We start from the raw sequence: 14,443 nt of genomic DNA, 5'->3' as shown, positions 1-14,443 counted from the left end.
TAGTTTTCAGAGAGCCAAGGCAGTAGCAAGGGCTCATGGGAGCTCAGTCTGGGCAGGAGGAGGTGGAGGGATTACTAGCCAGAGATTTCAGAGGCAGAGGGGAGGAGGGAAGAGGAGGGAGGATTAGTTTTTTTTCAGTCTGAGTGCGGATGGTGCAGATAAGCCTGCCTCTGTGTAATGTTTACAAACAACATGGCTGCTGTCATTGTATCACAGGAAGAAATAACCATATTCTATTAAAGCAGTATGCAGACAGATTTGCTGTTTAAACCATCTAAACTGTACATAGATATATAGACAAGTTACTTGTTATAGTTTTTCATATCGGATCCGCTTTAATATAGATCTGGCCCTGACACAGCTTCCTTATAAAAGTTAAGGTCAACGTCAGGTCAAATTAAATAAGTAAATTGAATGCAAGGCAATGATCACTCAAAAAAACGTTCGTGTAGGAAACAATTTAAAAAGACCGCAGAGCGGCCTTAGGCCTAGGACCCACTAGCAGCCTTTTCTAAGCGCTTGTGATTTGAAAGCTCTTGCTAATTTAATGCAATGGGGAATTTTTATAAAATTACATCCCTCTAGTGCAGGGATGACTAACCTTGGCACTCCAGCTGTGGTGGAACTACAAGTCCCATGAGGCATTGCAATACTATGACAGCTCTGAGCCCAACTCAGGGAAGCAGAGGCATGATGGGATTTGTAGTTTTGTCACAGCTGGAGTGCCAAGGTTAGCCATCACTGCTCTAGCGGGATCACACACATGGCATTACATTAGCAAGAGCTTTTCAAGTCACAGGAGCTTAGAAAAGGCGTAGAAAAGTGCTGCTAGTGGATTCCAGGCCTTCGGACCCTTTCACACAAGCAGCTGACAAGTTCTCCTGAACTGGCTGGGCACCTAGTGCTGTACAGGCGGCACCCCCCCCCCCCCCCCCCCCGGAGTGAGATCTGAGTGCTGCCACGCTCAGACTCGACATGTCACATTGCCTCCTCCGCTGCCCAATAACACCAACGCGAGTCAACGCTTTGCACGCATGGTGTTACAACTGCTGCAATTCGGCTGAATTTAAATTGCACCCAAATTACAGTGGCAGGCGGCACATAGGAGACTGAACTGCTCGGCAAACGCGCAGTTCAGCCGTCTGTCTGGAAGGGGTCTAAAACTGGCGGGCACCCTGAAATCTGCTGCCACAAAAGCAACTTCTCTCTTTACATAAGGCAAAGTGGAAACAGCATAGGAGTGACTGAACAGACTCCTCTCAGCAGAGATGGCCGGGCCTGATAGACTCAGGTGAGGCCTATGACTAATCAGGCCTGCAGCTAGTGCAACAATTACTCACAGACTCAAGTATGCGAGTCAGCAGAAGGAGTCGGGTGTGGGCCCAACAGACAAATGATCATTCCATAGCAGGACTGTAAAATTCCAAGACAGCAGGAAGGTGAAAGTTAAGGGGCTCATACACCTAACGATTTTCCCGCCGATACACAGCAGATTCAATCACTGACCGAATCTGCTGTGGAATCGTTGCACAAAGGCTGACAGAACGATAGATTTCCGTCCGAAATCAATCGTTCCAGTCGATCCATCCATGCGGAAGGTTTCGCTCGATCGCCGGTGGGTTGGGAGTGAGTCGATAGAGGCATTTGAATGCCCAACAACCGACGCAATACATTACCTGCGCTCTCCCTTCTCGGCTCCTCCAGCTTCACTTAACTTCCTGTCCCGGCAGGAAGTAGAGCGCCCTCTACCGTTTAAGCTTCCCCAGCAGGAAGTTCAGTGAAGCTGGAGGAGCCGAGCACAGAGAAGAAGACAGCAGAGACCGGGGACACGCGACGGCCGGAGCAGGTAACGTATGCAGGGGGGAGGCAGCTTCACAGAATGATCAGTTTCATGCTGAAATCGATTCACAATCTGTTTGCAGTAAAGGTGGCCATACGATCCCTCTCTGATCAGAGAGGGATCTATCTGTTGGTCGATCTGATGGCAAATCGATCAGTGTATGGCTACCTTTATACTCCACTGCCTGCTCACACAGGGGTGACACCAGGGCTGTGGAGTCGGAGCAATTTTGGGTGCCTGAAGTCAGAAAAAAAAACACCAACTCCTAATGAATTTAAACTGTAATTAAAATAGAAAATGTTCTATTTCTCAAATAGTCAATTTATGTATGCATTAATAATAATAGTAGTAGTAATACTGTGCTTAGTCCACAAAAATGAAATAAACCAATCAAAATTAGTTACTTGTGCTGCTTCAATAAAGCAGTCCCCGTATTTTTAAAGTCAGATATGCACATCTGATTGTGACTGTATATATGATGTGTACACAGGAATCTCATATATACTAAATAACATCTATGCTGTAAGTATAAAGCCTGATGTGTAGCCGTGTCACTAATAGAGATGGTCAATGAGATGGAAATAATTCTGCATTGATGCTGGTTTATGCAAATATATGCACTCTCTTTGCTCATTAAATCAAATAATTTGATATGCTGTTAAAATTTGGTTTGGTGACTACGAATTAAAGGGTACCTGAGACGGATGAAAAGAAAAGTGTTATACATACCTGGGGCTACCTCTGGCCCTCTTCAGGCCAATCAGTCCCTCACTGTCCTCCTCCGCCACCTGGATGTTCTGCTATGAGTCCAGGTAATTCAGCCAGTCAGCGCAGTCCGGCCACGTGCCGCTCCCACAGCCAGGAACATTCTGCACCTGCGCAATATTGCTGCACAGGTGTAGTATGCTCCTGGCGGCGGAGTGTGTGCATGTGCACTATGCCAGACTGGCTCATTTTCCCTGGACTCATAGCAAAAGATCCAGATGGCGGAGGAGGACAGCGAGGGACTGATTAGCCTAAATGGGGCTGGAGGAAGCCCCAGGTATGTATACCATTTTAATTTCATCTGTCTCAGGTTTACTTTGTTACACAGTAGTACTATACCCTACATATGCACTCCCCACAGAGCTGCAGAGAATCCACTGAGAATGCTGTGCACATTGAACACAGAGGTGTTGTCTATCACCCATAAACCTGGTTCAGATTGTGCATGAAGAATGTGTAATAAAGGAAGAATCCGCTTATTCCCCTGCAGAGTACCTGCACATTACTCTTACATGTACCCACAGTTACATTGCCTAGGGCCTGATAGATGTTCTTTGTTCCGGTCTGTACCTTTTACTCTTAACCAAGGACTAGTTTTAGTCTAAAAGGGAATAAATATGGCAGTCTACATATCCCGCTCAAGTAATGAACTTTTCCTACAGGCAAAGGTAAATCTGTAGGAAGATGGAAAGCAAAGACTGGTACCACCCCCTGCTCCCTGTACAGACGGCTCCTTACCACCTGTTACCCCACAATCAGGAAAGGTGGCTCACTGTCACCAGCAGTGCTGTGGAGTCGGAGCAACTTTGGGTACCTGGAGTCGGAGGTTTCATAAACTGAGGAGTCGGATTATTTTTGGACCGGCTCTACTGCTCTGGACACCAGTGGCAATGATGGTGATGGTGTTATGGAATCCTCCCCACTGCATTAGTATTACTCCCTGGATGGTAGAATCTCAAACTTATATGGGCCCATATGCAATTAACTTTCTCCTGAGTTTTCAACAAGGTGATCTTTCCAAACTTCTCAATAAAATTCTTTTTAAAATCACCAGCAGCCAAAAAAAATAGTTAAAGCGTACCAGAGCTGAGAAGTGTAAGAGATTTATACATACCTGGGGCATCCTCAAGCCCCATCCACCTGAATTGCTCCCACGCCGCCGATCTCAGCCTTCTCCTGCGGCGGTCTCTGGTCCCGTAACTTCAGCCAGTCTAGGCAGGAGAACTGCGCCCTCTGTAGCTGCTGGAGAGATGCACAGAGCGCACTTTCTCTTACGGCAGACTGGCCGCGACTGACGGGATCCGGTACCGGAAGTGCAGACAGCGCAGGACGGCGGCGTGAGTGCGATCTGTGCGGATAGGACTGGAGGAAGCCCCATGTATAAATCTTTTATATTTTTCACCTCTGGTTTCCTTTAAAATAGGTTTGGCAGTACTTTTTCAATTGCAGAGAGCTGAAAAGTTATTGTAAATGGAAGATGAACTATTATCACCAAGGGGAAAACTCAGGAGAAATAGTTGATTGCATATGTGCTGGAGTATGTTAAATAGCAGCAGCCTCCTGCAGTACTGACAATGGTACATCGCTCCCCTGCTGTTGGCGATAGGCTGTTAGGACTCTCACACTTTAAGATTTCACATTTGAATCTTTGCTCCTTCTAAAATGTAGCAGAACGATCATACGCGCAGAAAGACGCACAGTCCATAAATACGCAGCAAGCTGTCACATGAGTTTATGCTTGCATGAAAACAGATTAGATGTATATGAGCTCACATGTGCTATCGGTTCTAAAGCACCTGAAAACTGACCGCATGGCGGAATATGAACAAGCCCTTATTGATGGTGGACATAAGGGGATACTAGTATATCACCATTCATTACAGAAGATATTATCTATTCCACCCCACAGAAGTGTATGGCCAGCTTTACACAGTGCAACCCCATAATACAGAATAAACTCACCCCATTCTCCTTGCTGTCTTAGATAGTAAGCCTCTGGCAGGGTCCTCCCTTCCCTAGTGTAATCTACAGGATCTTGTGCTCCTTTCCTATGTCATCCTGTACTTATATTACTGGGCCTACCTAACCAGCCCGCAATCGCATAATCATCATGTATCTTGTACAGTTTGCCTTGTATAACTTTGTTCTCTGTTGTACAACCTTGTTACATCTGTCATCCTTTGTATCATTGTATTTATTGTCCAGCGCTGCGTAATATGTTGGCACTTTATAAATACAATAAATAATAATAATGATAATAAAGTGGAAGGTTTCACCACTAGAGATGGTCAATGAGAACCAAATACTTGCAACTTGAAAGGAAATCTAATTATTACTGCCTGCAATGCAATAGAGCCAATCAAATGCTCTTCCTGACAAATTTGATTAGCTCTAAACTGCACACCTTATGCATACAGAGCGAGAGATGTGCTATACAGTGTCCCCTATGGTAAAGAATTGTATCCTCCCACACCATAGACAGTGACAGGCAGGCTCTCCTCACTGATAAAGAGGGAGGTGGTGCTACACAGCGCCCCCTATAGCACAGAATGGTATCCCCCCCCCTCCATAGAAAGTGACTGGCACAGCGCCCCCTATAGCACAGAATGGTATCTCCCCCTCCATAGACAGTGACGGGCACAGGGCCCCCTATGGCACAGAATGGTATCTCCCCCCCTCCATAGACAGTGACAGGCACAGCACCCCCTATGGCACAGAATGGTATCTCCCCCCCTCCATAGACAGTGACGGGCCCCCTATAGCACAGAATGGTATCTCCCCCCCATAGACAGTGACGGGCCCCCTATAGCACAGAATGGTATCTCCCCCCCATAGACAGTGACGGGCACAGCACCCCCTATAGCACAGAATGATATCTCCCCCCTCCATAGACAGTGATGGGCCCCACACCCCCTATAGAACAGAATGGTATCTCCCCCCCTCTATAGAGTATATAGAGTGCTATAGGGGGCCCGTCACTGTCTATAGTATAGACAGTGACTGGCCCCCTATAGCACAGAATGGTATCTCCCCCCTCCATAGACAGTGACAGGCAGGCTCTCCTTACTGATAGAGAGGGAGGTGCTACACAGCTTCCCCTATAGCACAGAATGGTATCTCCCTCCTCCATAGACAGTGACTGGCACAGCGTCCCCTATAGCACAGAATTGTATTTCCCCCCCTCCATAGACAGTGACTGGCACAGCGCCCCCTATAGCACAGAATGGTATCTCCCCCCCTCCATAGACAGTGACTGGCACAGCGCCCCCTATAGCACAGAATGGTATCTCCCCCCCCCTCCATAGACAGTGACTGGCACAGCGCCCCCTATAGCACAGAATGGTATCTCCCCCCCCTCCATAGACAGTGACTGGCACAGCGCCCCCTATAGCACAGAATGGTATCTCCCCCCCTCCATAGACAGTGACTGGCACAGCACCCCCTATAGCACAGAATGGTATCTCCCCCCCTCCATAGACAGTGACTGGCACAGCACCCCCTATAGCACAGAATGGTATCTCCCCCCCTCCATAGACAGTGACTGGCACAGCGCCCCCTATAGCACAGAATGGTATCTCCCCCCTCCATAGACAGTGACTGGCACAGCGCCCCCTATAGCACAGAATTGTATCTCCCCCCTCCATAGACAGTGACGGGCCGGCTCTTACCAATGGTGGAGATGAAGGTGGTGTTGAAGGCATCATCCGAGAAGCGGAAGAGGACGCAGGTCTTGCCCACCCCCGAGTCCCCGATAAGCAGCAGCTTGAAGAGCAGGTCGTAGGTCTTTTTCGCCATGGGCCCGCCGCTGTCCAGTCACACTCCCTCCACCTGCAGGCACCGCCGCTGGCCGCGGGGGGGCTCCTCATACACGGGGCCTCCCCTTCACCGGGGGGGACGACTACTATCACCAGCTCCGGACTCCGGACAAATGGCAGCCCCTCCCCCTCTCTGCGCGCACCACAACGCCAGCCACGCCCCGCCGCCGCTCTCGGGAGCCAGCGCGCCTTAGCCCCACATACGTAGAGGAGTTGACTTTTATTTTTTCTTCACTGAACTTTATTGTTCGTGTCAATTATTAACACAGGGCTCTATTCATAAAACCTTCCCGCAAGTTTTCCGCTCAAAACAGCGGATTTTCCCGTCCATTTAGCAAAGTGGGCATTCAAAAAAGCTGTTCCCGCATGAAAATCTACAATCCCCCAGCAGAGCGAGACATTTCCGCCTTCTCCAGTGTTTTTCTAGATTAATCTAGAAAAAAGTAACAAAATGGCCATTCATAAAGATTAGAGGAAGCGGTATGTGGACGGGAAATACCGCTTCCTCTGATTTTGCGGATTACATACAAGTGAATGGGACAGACCTCCCAGAGAGAGCAGTGCACGGAGGGACTCTGCCGGCTGAAGTGTTTCCGCATGCCTTCCGACAGCTTACCGCCAGCCTTCAGCGGGAGATCTCCGCACTTGCATCGCAGCTTTCAAGATTTCTTTGAATGACCACCCAAAAGTGTGAAATACCGCTGCGGTATTTTCCCTCCAGGAGTTTTCTCGCAACAACTTTTTTATGAATAGAGCCCAGAGCTGTGCTGCAGGTGGTGGCTTGTCAGCAGACTCAGCAAATCATTCCATCATTGCCAATTTGCCATGTATGTCTGAGGATTGGCCTGATGTCAGTTCAGGAGACTGGAAGCCCCGACCACTTCCTTTCTTTTTTTTCTGTTGTTTATTGTATTTTTAATGACCATTATTATTCATTGTTCATTATTATATTAGTATTTTTTTTTTTTTTAGAGTGTAGCGGTTTCTGTTTGACCAGGCTGCAATACATTTCTATATTATTCAGGGCCGGATTTGTACTCTTTACCGCTCAAGGCCACTGTCAGTAGCCGCACCCCTCTAGTATAGGTAGCCCGTTGTCCGTTCCCTCTACTATAGGCAGCCAGATGACTCTTCCCCCCTCCTCTAGTTTTGATAGCCTGATGACCCCCCCCTTCCTCTAGTATAAGTAGAATGATGACCCCTTCCCCCTTCACTGTGACCATTCCTGCCCCCACCCCAGTATTGTCTGCTGCCCATCCACCCACCCTTGATTCTGTGGTGCCCTAGGCCATGGCCTATGGGGCCTTGCCCTAAATCCGGCCCTGATATTATTACATGCTGCTATTTTAAATGATTACCCCCCCCCCTTTCCACACCACCAAATCACAGCCTGCATAGCTTCAGAAAAAGCAGGACAGAGAGCCATTCTGGACGCACCATTACATTATAATTGCATGGCGTCAGCAATGTGATTATACTGTCTGCATACCTCCCAACTTTTTAAGATGAGAAAGAGGGACACTTAAGCCACACCCCCACCACACCCCTAGTCATTCATAACATAAAGATTTCATCAGAAAAATATGTTGTTTTATAATTCAAACCACACTGGTCCTTTCTATCTTGGTTCATTTTCCTTCATATTATCATTTTAAAATTAGTAATATATCAATATAAAGGATGGGAAGAAAGTTTAGAGTCAATCAAACACAATGGGCTCTATTCTCAAAGACGTCCCGCATGCGGTAAAGTACATGCGGGAAGTTTGCGACCAAAACACCGTCAATTTGACATTTTCAAAATGTTCCGCATGTTTTTCCCGCATGCGGAAAAAGTGTGGTAAAAGTGCGGGATTCATGCGGAAAAATTTCCGCAAAAGTCGGTATTTTCCGCAATGAAAAATCAATTCTCAAAAATGTTCAGGTGCATCATTTCGTCGTTAATTACCGATTTTTTATCACCTACAAATAGTAGGTGATATATTCCGCATCCCATTGACTTTAATGAAGTGTGGAGGCTTAAAGGGAAGGTTCAGGGAGTGTGGAGAAAAAATAAAAATCAATTTCCACTTACCTGGGGCTTCCTCCAGCCCATGGCAGGCAGGAGGTGCCCTCGCCGCCGCTCCGCAGGCTCCCGGTGGCCGACCCGACCTGGCCAGGCCGGCTGCCAGGTCGGGCTCTTCTGCGCTCCAAGTCCTGGCACTTCTGCGTCCCACGCGGGCGTGCTGACGTCATCGGACGTCCGCCGGGCTGTACTGCGCAGGCGCAGAACTACTGCGCATGCGCAGTACAGCCCGGCGGACGTCCGATGACGTCAGCACGCCGCGTGGGACGCAGAAGTGCCAGGACTTGGAGCGCAGAAGAGCCCGACCTGGCAGCCGGCCTGGCCAGGTCGGGTCGGCCACCGGAGACCACCGGGAGCCTGTGGAGCGGCGGCGAGGGCACCTCCTGCCTGCCACGGGCTGGAGGAAGCCCCAGGTAAGTGGAAATTGATTTTTATTTTTTCTCCACCCTCCCTGAACCTTCCCTTTAAGGGCTGTGCTTGGTGGACTTTCATTTTTTTTTTAAAACACTTTTTCATGCAACCTTTTTACCGCATGATTCCCGCATGAATAATGGCTGTTTACGCATCTTTTTTTCCGCATGCGGAAAACATGCGGAAAATATTAGTGAATGTGGAAAAAATGCAGAGTTTACCGCTGGCGGAAATTTACCGGTAAAATTTTGCGGTAATTTTGGCTCTTTGTGAATAGAGCCCATTTTGTAGTAGAGAAATATATATATATTTACATAGAAAGAGGGACAAAGTCCTGAAAGAGGGACAAATGGGGAGGAAAGGAGGACAGAGGGACAGGACTCCCAAAGAGGGGCAGTTGGGAGCTATGCTGTTTGACCAGGCTGCAATACATTTCTATATTATTACATGTTGCTATTTTGAATTATTACCCCCCCCCCCCCCTCTTTCTGCACCACCAAACCACAGCCTGCATAGCTTCAGAAAAAGCAGGTCAGAGAGCCATTCTGGACGCACCATTACATTATAATTGCATAGCGTCAGCAATGTGATTGTACTGTCTGGTGCAATGCACAAGTGAATGAGTGAAAGTAGCCGCTATGTTTGCAGTTTAGGTGTTCCGAATCCACTGCCTGCATGTCTATTCCATTTGTAACTCAGAAAACACAGAAGCCAAAAGCTCTGCACGACAGCCGGAAAAGTAAATATAGATCGTAGCCTCCATATTCCTCTCCAGTGGCGTAACTAGACTTAATAGGGCCCCCCTGCAAAAACCATAGCATGGGGTCCCCCTGGTCCCCGAATCCCATGAGGGTCACATGATCGGGAGCCGGCGAATGGCAGCAGAGGGTGTTTTGCTTTGAAGCAGTGCCTGGAAGCAGGAAAGAATGACAGCTACTCTGCGTGGTGGGAGAAGGTGGCAGGGACTTTTTTTGAGCACACGGGGAGTTTTTTTTGCTAATTGGCTGCACTTGCGGTTGGGGAGGAGGCCCCATTAGTATCTGGGCCCCCCTGTGATGGCAGGGGTTGCAGGGGTGATTCCTCTCACTGTGGGTTCTATGTTAAGGACTTCTGAGGCCAGAAACTAAAGAGGATCCCCAGCCTAAAAATAAAATCCAGCAGCCTTCCTGTAAAAGAATGTTATAGTTACCTGTGCTGCCGTCCCGAATCACCCGACTTCTGGTGTGTGGCTCCGCCTCCCTGAAGAAAAACACCAAGATGTTTACTGCAGTATCTTGGCATTTTTCTCTGGGTAATTAGGGGAGGCGGCTCCATGCGCCGGGAGTCGGGTGATTCGGGGTCTGAGGGACGGCAGCGCAGGTAACTATAACATTCTTTTATAGGAAGGCTGCTGGATTTTTAATTGTGTGCCAACGACCCGCTTTAAATCTAGTTTTACTGACCCGAGGCTCCTTCCAGCCCCTAGAAGTCATTTGGGTCCTTTGACGCAGCTCCGGCCGTCTCCGGGTACCCGCTGGCAGCCAGGTGTATGCCCACCCCGTGCGAGGACATGACCACATCACTGGGAGCAGCTCCAGCCGTCTGCGGGTACCCACTGGCAGCCAGGTGTGTGCCCACCCCGTGCGAGGACATGACCACATCACTGGGAGCAGCTCCGGCCGTCTCCGGGTACCCGCTGGCAGCCAGGTGTGTGCCCACCCTGTGCGAGGACATGACCACATCACTGGGAGCAGCTCCGGCCGTCTCCGGGTACCCGCTGGCAACCAGGTGTGTGCCCACCCAGTGCGAGGACATGACCACATCACTGGGAGCAGCTCCGGCCGTCTCCGGGTACCCGCTGGCAGCCAGGTGTGTGCCCACCCCGTGCGAGGACATGACCACATCACTGGGAGCAGCTCTGGCCGTCTCCGGGTACCCGCTGGCAGCCAGGTGTATGCCCACCCCATGCGAGGACATGACCACATCACTGGGAGCAGCTCCGGCCGTCTCCGGGTACCCGCTGGCAGCCAGGTATGTGCCCACCCCGTGCGAGGACATGACCACATCACTGGGAGCAGCTCCGGCCGTCTCCGGGTACCCGCTGGCAGCCAGGTGTAAGCCCACCCCGTGCGAGAACATGACCACATCACTGGGAGCAGCTCCGGCCGTCTCCGGGTACACGCTGGCAGCCAGGTGTGTGCCCACCCCGTGCGAGAACATGACCACATCACTGGGAGCAGCTCCGGCCGTCTCCGGGTACCCGCTGGCAGCCAGGTGTATGCCCACCCCGTGCGAGGACATGACCACATCACTGGGAGCAGCTCAGGCCGTCTCCGGGTACCCGCTGGCAGCCAGGGGTATGCCCACCCCGTGCGAGGACATGACCACATCACTGGGAGCAGCTCCGGCCGTCTCCGGGTACCCGCTGGCAGCCAGGTGTGTGCCCACCCCGTGCGAGGACATGACCACATCACTGGGAGCAGCTCCGGCCGTCTCCGGGTACCCGCTGGCAGCCAGGTGTGTGCCCACCCCGTGCGAGGACATGACCACATCACTGGGAGCAGCTCCGGCCGTCTCCGGGTACCCGCCGGCAGCCAGGTGTGTGCCCACCCCGTGCGAGAACATGACCACATCACTGGGAGCAGCTCCGGCCGTCTCCGGGTACCCGCTGGCAGCCAGGTGTATACCCACCCCGTGCGAGGACATGACCACATCACTGGGAGCAGCTCCGGACATCTCCGGGTACCCGCTGGCAGCCAGGTGTATGCCCACCCCGTGCGAGGACATGACCACATCACTGGGAGCAGCTCCAGCCGTCTCCGGGTACCCGCTGGCAGCCAGGTGTATGCCCACCCCGTGCGAGGACATGACCACATCACTGGGAGCAGCTCCGGCCGTCTTCGGGTACCCGCTGGCAGCCAGGTGTATGCCCACCCCGTGCGAGAACATGACCACATCACTGGGAGCAGCTCTGGCCTTCTCCGGGTACCCGCTGGCACCAAGGTGTATGCCCACCCCGTGCGAGGACATGACCACATCACTGGGAGCAGCTCCAGCCGTCCCTGGGTACCCGCTGGCAGCCAGGTGTATGCCCACCCCGTGCGAGGACATGAACACATCACTGGGAGCAGCTCCGGCCGTCTCTGGGTACCCGCTGGCAGCCAGGTGTATGTCCACCCCGTGCGAGAACATGACCACATCACTGGGAGCAGCTCCGGCCGTCTCCGGGTACCCGCTGGCAGCCAGGTGTGTGCACACCACATGCGAGAACATGACCACATCACTGGGAGCAGCTCCGGCCGTCTCCGGGTACCCGCTGGCAGCCAGGTGTGTGCCCACCCCATGCGAGAACATGACCACATCACTGGGAGCAGCTCCGGCCGTCTCCGGGTACCCGCTGGCACCAAGGTGTATGCCCACCCCGTGCGAGGACATGACCACATCACTGCGAGCAGCTCCGGCCGTCCCCGGGTACCCGCTGGCAGCCAGGTGTATGCCCACCCCGTGCGAGGACATGAACACATCACTGGGAGCAGCTCCGGCCGTCTCCGGGTACCCGCTGGCAGCCAGGTGTGTGCCCACCCCATGCGAGGACATGACCACATCACTGGGAGCAGCTCCGGCCGTCTCCGGGTACCCGCTGGCAGCCAGGTGTGTGCCCACCCCGTGCGAGGACATGACCACATCACTGGGAGCAGCTCCGGCCGTCTCCGGGTACCCGCTGGCAGCCAGGTGTATGTCCACCCCGTGCGAGAACATGACCACATCACTGGGAGCAGCTCCGGCCGTCTCCGGGTACCCACTGGCAGCCAGGTGTGTGCCCACCCCATGCGAGAACATGACCACATCACTGGGAGCAGCTCCGGCCGTCTCCGGGTACCCGCTGGCAGCCAGGTGTGTGCCCACCCCGTGCGAGGACATGACCACATCACTGGGAGCAGCTCTGGCCGTCTCCGGGTACCCGCTGGCAGCCAGGTGTGTGCCCACCCCGTGCGAGGACATGACCACATCCCTGGGAGCAGCTCCGGCCGTCTCCGGGTACCCGCTGGCAACCAGGTGTGTGCCCACCCAGTGCGAGGACATGACCACATCACTGGGAGCAGCTCCGGCCGTCTCCGGGTACCCGCTGGCAGCCAGGTGTGTGCCCACCCCGTGCGAGGACATGACCACATCACTGGGAGCAGCTCTGGCCGTCTCCGGGTACCCGCTGGCAGCCAGGTGTATGCCCACCCCATGCGAGGACATGACCACATCACTGGGAGCAGCTCCGGCCGTCTCCGGGTACCCGCTGGCAGCCAGGTATGTGCCCACCCCGTGTGAGGACATGACCACATCACTGGGAGCAGCTCCGGCCGTCTCCGGGTACCCGCTGGCAGCCAGGTGTAAGCCCACCCCGTGCGAGAACATGACCACATCACTGGGAGCAGCTCCGGCCGTCTCCGGGTACACGCTGGCAGCCAGGTGTGTGCCCACCCCGTGCGAGAACATGACCACATCACTGGGAGCAGCTCCGGCCGTCTCCGGGTACCCGCTGGCAGCCAGGTGTATGCCCACCCCGTGCGAGGACATGACCACATCACTGGGAGCAGCTCAGGCCATCTCCGGGTACCCGCTGGCAGCCAGGTGTATGCCCACCCCGTGCGAGGACATGACCACATCACTGGGAGCAGCTCCGGCCGTCTCCGGGTACCCGCTGGCAGCCAGGTGTGTGCCCACCCCGTGCGAGGACATGACCACATCACTGGGAGCAGCTCCGGCCGTCTCTGGGTACCCGCTGGCAGCCAGGTGTGTGCCCACCCCGTGCGAGGACATGACCACATCACTGGGAGCAGCTCCGGCCGTCTCCGGGTACCCGCTGGCAGCCAGGTGTGTGCCCACCCCGTGCAAGGACATGACCACATCACTGGGAGCAGCTCCGGCCGTCTCCGGGTACCCGCTGGTAGCCAGGTGTATGCCCACCCCGTGCGAGAACATGACCACATCACTGGGAGCAGCTCCGGCCGTCTCCGGGTACCCGCTGGCAGCCAGGTGTATGCCCACCCCGTGCGAGAACATGACCACATCACTGGGAGCAGCTCCGGCCGTCTCCGGGTACCCGCCGGCAGCCAGGTGTGTGCCCACCCCGTGCGAGGACATGACCACATCACTGGGAGCAGCTCCGGCCGTCTCCGGGTACCCGCCGGCAGCCAGGTGTGTGCCCACCCCGTGCGAGAACATGACCACATCACTGGGAGCAGCTCCGGCCATCTCCGGGTACCCGCTGGCAGCCAGGTGTATACCCACCCCGTGCGAGGACATGACCACATCACTGGGAGCAGCTCCGGCCATCTCCGGGTACCCGCTGGCAGCCAGGTGTATGCCCACCCCGTGCGAGGACATGACCACATCACTGGGAGCAGCTCCAGCCGTCTCCGGGTACCCGCTGGCAGCCAGGTGTATGCCCACCCCGTGCGAGGACATGACCACATCACTGGGAGCAGCTCCGGCCGTCTCCGGGTACCCGCTGGCAGCCAGGTGTATGCCCACCCCGTGCGAGAACATGACCACATCACTGGGAGCAGCTCTGGCC

General features: G+C 53.6%; 1 protein-coding gene across 1 annotated transcript in view; it reads right to left on the bottom strand.

Annotated features, from left to right (window-relative positions):
* RAB10 (RAB10, member RAS oncogene family) overlaps positions 1–6,571 on the bottom strand; it is an 86,570-nt gene extending 79,999 nt beyond the window's left edge. Inside the window, exon 1 of the mRNA XM_068279923.1 lies at positions 6,274–6,571. Within this exon, the coding sequence (XP_068136024.1) occupies positions 6,274–6,400 (127 nt within the window). The 5' untranslated portion in view covers positions 6,401–6,571. The remainder of the gene's footprint in view (positions 1–6,273) is intronic.
* Between the last annotated feature and the right edge of the window lie 7,872 nt (positions 6,572–14,443).

Source organism: Hyperolius riggenbachi, chromosome 4 (assembly GCF_040937935.1).
Source record: "Hyperolius riggenbachi isolate aHypRig1 chromosome 4, aHypRig1.pri, whole genome shotgun sequence".
NCBI classification, from domain to species: domain Eukaryota; kingdom Metazoa; phylum Chordata; class Amphibia; order Anura; family Hyperoliidae; genus Hyperolius; species Hyperolius riggenbachi.
This window is presented reverse-complemented; position numbering and strand designations above follow the sequence as displayed.